Source organism: Diceros bicornis, chromosome 15 (assembly GCF_020826845.1).
Source record: "Diceros bicornis minor isolate mBicDic1 chromosome 15, mDicBic1.mat.cur, whole genome shotgun sequence".
In the NCBI taxonomy this organism is placed as follows: domain Eukaryota; kingdom Metazoa; phylum Chordata; class Mammalia; order Perissodactyla; family Rhinocerotidae; genus Diceros; species Diceros bicornis.
This window is the reverse complement of record NC_080754.1, coordinates 22,620,816-22,629,940: the sequence shown is the minus strand read 5'-3', so window position 1 is coordinate 22,629,940 and position 9,125 is coordinate 22,620,816. Positions and strand designations below refer to the sequence as shown.

General features: G+C 44.4%; 1 protein-coding gene across 1 annotated transcript in view; it reads right to left on the bottom strand.

Moving 5' to 3' along the window:
* Nucleotides 1–26: 26 nt before the first annotated feature.
* FBXO40 (F-box protein 40) overlaps nucleotides 27–9,125 on the bottom strand; it is a 30,135-nt gene continuing 21,036 nt past the window's right edge. The window contains exons 5-6 of the mRNA XM_058555882.1: nucleotides 6,612–8,525; nucleotides 27–4,136 (exon numbers count right to left, since the gene is read on the bottom strand). Of these exons, the coding sequence (XP_058411865.1) occupies nucleotides 3,921–4,136; nucleotides 6,612–8,525 (2,130 nt within the window). The 3' untranslated portion in view covers nucleotides 27–3,920. The remainder of the gene's footprint in view (nucleotides 4,137–6,611; nucleotides 8,526–9,125) is intronic.

Below are 9,125 nucleotides of genomic sequence, written 5' to 3'. Positions count from 1 at the left end.
GCCTGGGAGTACATCTTTTTAGGACATGATGATTCTTGAGGAAGAAGCACAAATTAGGGGATAGGAAGGAGGAAAAGGGAGATTTGGCCAACAAAAAAAGACTAAAGCTAAAGGAACACAGGCTCCAACGAGGTGTTAAGAAGATTTGGAGTCAGAGACCGTGGCTTCTCCTAGAGAAAGTCCAGGCTTCCTTTCAGCTGGGTGACTGAAATTGATGGCAAAGAAAGAGGGTAGATGGAGGAAGCTCATGAAGCTTCTGTGTAGTCCAGGACCAAGGCTGATAGGAAAAGAGGTGAGAACATTTGAACAACCACTGATGGGCAAAAAGAGAATCACCAAGTAAAGTATGGAGATGAAGGGGAATGAGACGCCAGGGCATGGTGGGTTTTATCCCAGCCCCAGGGCATTGGGCTTAGCAAAGTCCGAGATAGAAGATTCTAGGTAAAATCAAATAAAATCAAAATAAAAGTCAGGGATTTGGTGTAAGGGATCTTTGGTTGGTAGGACATAGACGTCTGTGCTGTAACCAGTATCTGAAGTTGGGTCCAGCTTTCAAAAAGGGAGAAGACAGTGGGATCAAGGAAGAGCTAGGATTAGTGTCTGAGATCCATAGTTGCTCCAGGACTTCATAAAATTGGTGAGCTTCCCGTGTGCCTAGAACACTGCGTCCCTCAGGCTCATTCCTTGGCTTTTCTTTAAGATATACACTCCTTTGTTTCCGCAATGACTTCTATGCCAGCGAATCACAAATCTGTCTTTAGAGCTAACTTATAAGAGTCAGCCAGTTAGCCTTCCAGTGTGCAAAGCAGCTTTTATTTCTGCTTATAGAGACATTGGGATTTCCAGTAGACTGAGGTAAGTGACCATAGATGTACATGATCTCATTCTTCACTTCAGTTTGATTTGACATCACACATAGATCAGACTTTCACATGAGTTCCCTGTTACATCTCCAAGTCCCACCTGGCTTTTCACTTTTCCCTTCATTATAAGACAGAAACTTCTTTTCTAGATCCCAACACTGTTAAGGTAACAGGGTCCTTTCTGCCTCTGTTCTACAGACCTCACCCTCCCTGTTCAGCTGATCTTCTCTGGACTGATTTTCCTGGTGGTGATACTCATCAAGGGCTCTGCTTAGGAACAGGTCCCCATCCAGGCTCCTATTCCCGGGTACCAGTCCCTTTTCACTCCCTTCAGCTGCTTCTTAATCTGAAGCCATGTCTAACTGTCTTGCCTCGGTCAGATAATGCTTGCTGCTCACGCTGCCCACTACAGCCTCATCTCACTAATCAAATCCTCTTCTGTCTAATCCACAGTCTCTCTAAAGGGCTTCCCTTTGCTTCCACTGCCCTGTCACCATAAAATGCATTTGTTTGGGCAGACCAGTGGACACCTGCTGTAGCCTGGTTTCCCGCAACGTGTACAATTCGATATCTTATCAAATGTGTTTGATGATGTTGATCAATTCAATATTGCTCTGAAGGCAGCAACTGGGAAAGGGAAGTGTGACTGGATGTGTGCAGGCCACAGAGAGGTGTGGGCCCTCTCCTGACTGCTCTCCCGCACCTGTGCTGCCCCCACTGTGAAGGAAAAGCCCTCTGCTCTCTGCCTTTCTCTGTCTTTCTCACCCATCTAACAGTAGCCCCTGATTTTCATCTTCCTTGGTCTCTAGCTCCCCTTTCTCTCTTTTTCTAGTAAAATAAGAAACCCAGAGTGGACTTTAGGGGCTTTCTTTCTCCACACAGAAAGGACTAGATCAAAACACATGGAACTGACACCTCTTCCCCTGAGAACTCTTCCTCTCGCCCCACTTCAGTGTCTAGAAGTTTCCAATTGCTCATCTTCACTGAATAAAATCTTAGCTCATACTCTGGTTATATTTTTAGAAAAACAGTGCCTTATGTACAAATGTGAAATATAAACCAAACGATAAGGATAAGGAAAAATAGAGTCACATTACCAAATACTACCAAGCGGCACATAATAACGAAAAGATGAGCAAATTTCTACTCTGGGACTTGCTCTAACGCCTTCTCGACTCTTCTCAGAGGTGTCGTCTACTTCATCTACACCAGCTCCGGACTGTGCTCAGAGAGACTCAGGCAATAACAAGCATCCAGATTGACTAGACTCTTTTTTTGTTGGCTAAATGCTTTGTTCTCTGCTTCCCCACAATGCCTGTCCTCCTTTTCCCTTCTTTCTCACCTGCTTGGGGACTGCCGGGAAAATGGCACCACTTAAGATGATAGGGAGATAAACACAAGACAAGTAGCTCAACTTTCCTGGCTCCAGCTACACTTGGAGAGGGCTGAAAGGATGTATTTTCGCATGCGACCCAAGGACATGAAGCCACATCAAACAAATGAGCTCCATCTGGTTCCCAACTTAAACTCACCATGTGTCTAAAACCTACTTAGTAACTAAAGAAGAGCTGCATGAAATCATACCCATTGTAGATAACTCTGTGAGATAAGATTTTGCTACTAAAAAGCTTATCCTAACATGCTGCCACTGGTATGTCATCCTTTAGAGCAATGCTTCTCAACCAGGAGCGATTTTGCTCCCAGAGGGTATGTAGCAGTGTCTGGAGACATTTTTGGTTGTTACAGCTGTGGGGGTGCTACTGGCATCTCTTGGATAGAGCCCAAGGATGCTGCTAAATATCCTATAACACACAGGACAGTCCCTTACGACAAAGAATTATCCAGTTCAAAATGTTGTTAGTTCTGAAAAACCTTGCTTTAGGGGATGCCAGTTTCTATTGTATATTTTTATTTTACTTTTGTTCTCATGAGTATTCACTGTTTGTTACCAAAAAACAGTATCCCTCATTTTTGACAGACTGGAGTAGTGACCAGCAATAAGTAGGAGAAAGTACAGGAAAGCACTACGTTCACATGTCTTCCTTCCCAAGATCCCCCGTGGGGCACTCAACTGGTGTCCAGGAGGTGGTGACTGGTGCCACAGGAACTACAGTGGGCCTTGCCTGGACTTTGCCAAATGTGTGGTCTCCTTGGGCTACCCTGTGCATTCCAGCATGACACTGAAGTTGGTGTTAGTGTCTTGAGGTCATTTCAGATAGCCCAAGGTGGTGCTGGGTTATGCCTATGCTCTCCCTAATCTAGACCTAGAATATAATTTTCAGAAAAGGACCTTGACACTTAAGTCATTATTAAAATGTTTAAAAGTAGGGTTGCAGATTTTCGTCCTAATTTTCTGCATAAATATAGGGTCTCCTTTGGACTTTTCATTTTTCAAGGCCGTCCTTCTGTATGTTGCCAAGAGTCTACACAACAAACTCTGTGACCTCATTTCTGCCTCTCATCCTTTGGCTTGCAGTGTCCTTGAGGCTGCTGTGCGCAGCCAAGGTCACTATTCTGTCGGGCTGTGTTTGGACTGTCTAGGCTCAGAGGCAGTGGGGCCACTAAAGGAAGCCTTGGACTTGACTGTCAAGACAACCTCAGCTCCAGAACTGTCAAACTGTGTGCCCTTCACCCTGGGTGCCCTGGGAGGCACCTCAGTCCCCATCCCTGCACTGCCTACCTTATAAATTTGAAAGTGCTTATAAACTGAAAAGCTCTCCACAAAAGCACAGGCCTGTGCTGGTTATGGAATTTCACTGCTCTCTCATCTCCTAAGGACTTGAGCCTATCTTCCAAGTAGCCTCAAGGTACTTATTTTCTCCTCTGATTTACTTTAGAAAAAAAAAGGTATCAATAAGGCACTATAGCAATCGTACAAGCCATGGCTTACAAAATTCTTAGACCTTGTGCAGCTGCTCAGATTCTGAAGGACATTGCATGTTCCAATACACCCAGATAGGCACATATGCAGTTTATAGAGGCAAGTCCTCAAAACCACGCTCTGTCCTATTTTTAGAAACTCTGAGGGGGAATCCAAGAATGGCGGCGTCTGAATCTTCAGTAGGCGTGTCTCCCTCGTGCTCTGGCTCTGAAGGTGGTAACTAAGCTCTCTCGGGCCTGCTCGCGGGGCTGACACATGCTGGTCAGAAGAATCGGGTCAGTCTTGTGCTCTACAACGTTGAAAGGACAGGACTTCAGGTGCTCGGACATGGAGGCAACTTCATTAAACTCCCAGCTCTTGACTTTGGAGAAGAGGCTGCTGAATTGCCAGATCTGTTAGGAAAGATAGAAGCTCAGACGTGAACTTTGCGGCCACACCCTCAGGCTGACTTTATTTGAACAGTATAAGGGAATGTCTTTCTGTATTTCCTGTTCTTGGTTTCCAGAGAGTGTTTAGTGGTGCTGCAGATATTTGTTAGTTCCTTCTCCAGCGTCCAATTCCTAGTTCCCCCTTCCAATTGGTAATCTTCCCAGCCAGCCATGTATTTTTGTGGGAATGACTAACCTTAATCTGCATATTGACACACACCCTCCCCCTACCCCCAGTGACAGCAATTAATTCTAGAATAGACATATGGTTCAAATCAGGACAATTAGTGTCAATGAGACTCTACTCCAGAAATTCTGTTTGAGATGTCAGGGAGCAGATTCTCTTTTTCCTTCTGTACTTGAACTGGGAAGTTGCAGTCTTAGGAGCTGCAGGCAGCCACCAGGGACTACCAAGAGAGAACGGTGTCTTAGAATGGAGCCGCTAGTAAGGAAGTAGAGATAAGAAATAGAAAGTAAAAAAGTCATTTGGGGGCATTTTGAGCTGCTAGATCAAGCCTTATCTGCAGCCATTGCCTTTGAACTTTTTAGTTATATGGGCCAATAAATTCCCTTTATTGTTTATGCCATTTTAAGTTGGTTTTCTATTGCTTGAAACTAAAAGAATTCTAACTAATAAGAGTCTCACTAGAACAGAAACCTCAGGAGAAATCTAGGAGTCTGGTACTCAGCCCCCCTCTGGCCTTTCCACCTAGGATGTGGTGGCAAAGTCACTAGTTTTAAAATTTGGCTATCAGGGTGGGCATAATCTGATATCTTTTCAACTTGACCATTTCACCTTCAGTTTCTTGTCATTGTTCTTATGTAAGAAAAGTGTTTCTGGGGATCTTAGACCTATTTCCCTTTTTACTTTAAAAAACAATTTTAATGTGAGCATCCTTTAGCTCCAATGAAATTCTCTTTCTTCCTTTCTGCAAGGAAATTAGTTTGTCCCAAATGATATTTAAGAGTGGTCAGCAATCACTGAATTGGGTATGAATGTGAGCCAAAAAATAATGGAATTTCTAGTATGTAAATTAAATTATTTGTATCTGATTTTACAGAGGAAGATATTAGGCAGTTCTAGACTATACACTTCCTGAGGGCACAGTCTTGGTCTCATTCATGTTTATCCCTAACGAGTGGTTGGTGGGCAGTCAGTGTTTATTTAACACATGGGTGCAGGCATGGATACATGAGGGAGAGTGTCATAATTATTTTTTGAAGAAACTGCTCAGGGGATAAATAATGGGAAATATACAAGATGTTTTAGACATAATCAATAAAAATAGATGCAAATGACTCTAACTCCTCAATGCCAGTTTGCACATACCCCACATATTGGGAAGAAACTCAACAGTGAGATTATGGAATTATTGACCTAAATGGGCATCATAAATTTGTGGTTCATATTACCAAATTTACATGAGACAGGATGCTAAAAGCACCTCGGACATGATGAATTAGGAGTCTCACTTCTGTATGACACAAGCTGATAGAAGTTGTAATACAGTTAAGCAAGCATAACCTGACTAGGAAAAAGGAAAAAGGTTTTTCCAAAGGGAAAGATTCTTTGATTTCTACAGCAGAATTTTTTGAAAAATTAAATAGAATTTGAACCAAGGGAAATCAATGGATCAAATTATTTCAGAATTTCAAAATGCCTTTAACAAAGACAAAAAATGCTTTAGAAAAATTAGTTGACATGTGACTGAGGAGAATTTGTTGGCATACTATATCAATCAGAGTCCAGGCAGGAAACAGATGGCACACTTAAATTGGGTAATTTGAAGAGAATTTTAAAAAGGAATGATATATAAATGTGTGAGGAGGGTGTAGAAAAGTCACAAGATATAGTGCAGTACCTGGGCTAGTAACAATCTAGAATGTTACAGCCCAAGGCCTGAAAGTGAAGAAGAAAGGAGATTATCGGAAAACAGAGGAGTAATTGTGTGAATACTGATACAGCCACCTTCAGTGGAGGGAAAAGTCAGTGCAAAGTGTCATGGAGGGGAGAATGCATGTAGGGAGGAAGCCAGAAGAATAGATATGTTAACCTCCTTCTTTGCCCTCCCTCCCCTCTCCTGCTGATACACTCCCACTAGATTAGCCCAACTGGAAGCTGGGGGGCCAGGGAGCTGGTTAAGGCAGTCCATAGAGGTCAGCCTCCTGGTGGACAGATCACAGTGGAGAAGGTTGGAGAATGGATCATGTGAGCAAACAGGAGATATTCAGGACACATACGTAGAGATAAACAGGCACTACCATCTGTATTGCCATGTGTATATTTATGGGTCTGTCTCCCCTACTAGACTGACCTCCTTGAGTTCAGGGACTACATCTTATTCCCAGTAACCTAGTGAGATCTCAGTGCCTAGTACAGTGCTTGGCATATAGGAGTCTCTTAATAAATATTTGTTGAATGAATGAGTGTTTACTTGCCTCTCTGTGGACTTTCCAGGAGGTGCCTCCGTTGGAATACTTCTTCTTCTTCCATTGCAGGAGGACCATCCCCCTCTCTTGTAACAAAGTGGCACAGATGTTCCTCATCAGCACGGACACCTGGGAGAGCTGGGACAGGCTGATGCTGTCCAAGAACCCAGCAATGTACTGCAAAATCTCCAGGGGCAGGCTGGTCAGAGAATTCTGGCTTTTTCTTCCATGGCCTGAGAGGTGGTTGTTCTTCCTTCCCTCACTGAGCTCTGAAGCAACCTCCGGCTTGATAGCAAAAGTCTTGAGCTCTTGACTATAGATCACTTTTGCCTTTTGCCCTGGGGGACGGAAATGGTTTTGAATAAATGTACATCCCAAGTAGGCGAGGGGGCATCGATGCTGGAACCAGCCATTGAGACATGACTGAATGTCTGTGTGGACATTCTTGAAATGCAGGGGGAATTCATCCCTCCTGAAGAATTTGTTGCAAGTGAAAGTGAAGGCAGAGCTGCTCTTGTTGTGTCTCCTGGTCACAGACTCACTGTGGAGCTCCACATGGAGCCCGCCTGGTTTGGCAGTGGTTAGGAGGTCAGCCAGCACCGTCCCAGAGGAAAACTGCTCTGGCTCAAAATTGTATGTCTGTGTAGCAAAATCCATGAACAGCCCGTCAATGCTCCTGGATTCGGAGATGACGTGACCTTTGAGTTCTCTTTCCAAAGCACACAGGAGGGTGGTCTTGACAAGATCTGATTTGGGCAGGTCCTCCACAGTGATCCCCAAATCTGAAGTATCTACTGCCTTGTGTTCATTTGGCCTACAACTTAACATGGCGTCTCCAATGCGAGCCCGCTTCCCACAGTAGCTCACAGGAACTTTGAAGGTGTAAACAGTCTTCACTTCCTGAGCTTCTAGCTTGCCATAAACAAAGTCTCTCTCCTTAGGCGTACAAGCAGGCATCTGACCAAAGTGAATAAGCATCCTCCCGTTGTGCACCAAATACATATTATAGTCCTTTGCATCCACAGCCATTTTCAGTCTTTCCAGAACACCATCCTGCCAAGGGGCAAGCCCTGTCGTTTCCATGGCTCCGTGAGAGTTCTGCTGCTTCTGGTTTTCCTGTGGTTCTTTCTCATTGGCAGTATCCTCTTTTACCATGTTATTGCCACTGGATATCTGTTCTTTCCCCGGGCCGTTCCTGCTCTTGCTCTCACAGCTCACTGATGAGCTTGTTAAAGCAGAGGCTGCATGTTCTTTGCTGAACATATTTTCCCACTTGTCAAACTTGGCCAGGTCCATCCCTTCTTTGGTTTTGGCTAACGTCTCTCGTTCTTCTTGACTCAGCTCCACCATCTCTCCGTTAGTGGCTGACAGAGTGCCGTTTGATACCAACCCAGCATCTGCTCCACCTACTGCTCCTTCCATTTCCTCCCAGCTGGCTTCACCATTCATAGTAGGTTCCTCCTCAGTGGGCTGTTTAGTTTCTGGGAAAAGTTCTACCATTTTCAAAGATCTGAAAAGGACTTTCTGGTCCTGGAGGGCCAGGGCTGTGTCCAAACACTCCTCACTGGGGGTCTCTTTCATGATGTTCTCATGAAGGGTTGTTTCAGAGTCCACGTTTGGCCAGCGGTTCCACTCCATAGAGCAGCAGACCACACTGGCAGGGCACACTTGCAGGTGCTTGGCCAGTTTGTGGCGGGACATGGAAAGGGGGCAGCCATATTCAGAGTTGAGACACGGAACCCGCTCTAAGGGACAGAGAAGCTCATGTTCTGCCTCTTTGCACATGTGGAAGGTAGCGCCACAGGACAGGTGGCAATTTATCACCAGGCAGGAGACGTTGGGCTCCACAGGCATGTGGCAGTGACGGTTAAAGCATCTCTCACAATGCCTGTGCTGCCCTGGTGGAGGCCTGCGTGCCCTGCCCTGGAGACACCAAAGGCAAGGGGAAAGAGAAAACAAATGACTGCTGGAAGAGAAGCTCTATGCGTGTCTGTAACCGTGTTTTAATGGACTCATTCCTGTTTATACATGCTTATTATAGGAACCTTGGAAAATACGGAAAATCATAGAGAAGGAAGCAAAAATCACTCGTAATCCCACAACCCAGAAATAGCAACTATCAACACTTTTCTTTATTTTCCAATAGTTTATTCCATGTACGTAGTAGATGTGTTTAGAATAGAAAAAAACAAAGCTGAATGTAATGGACTACAGTATTGATAATTGTTATTTTTGAGTTGTGGAATATGGGTGATTTATGTTACATAGTTAATACTATGAATAGAATTTTGCAGCCTGCTTTTTAACTTTCTATTATAACATGAGACTAGACCATTTTATTAATTATTCTTTGCAAACTTTCTTCATAATGGCAGTGTGCCATTCCAGAATGAGTGTGCTGTCATTCTTTTAACCAACTACCATCAGGGGCCTGCTGGGAGGATGGGGCCATGTCTGGCCTTGTGCACATCTGCAGTCCCAGCACCAGTCACAGATTCTGGGCTACTGTGGGTACTCAATAAT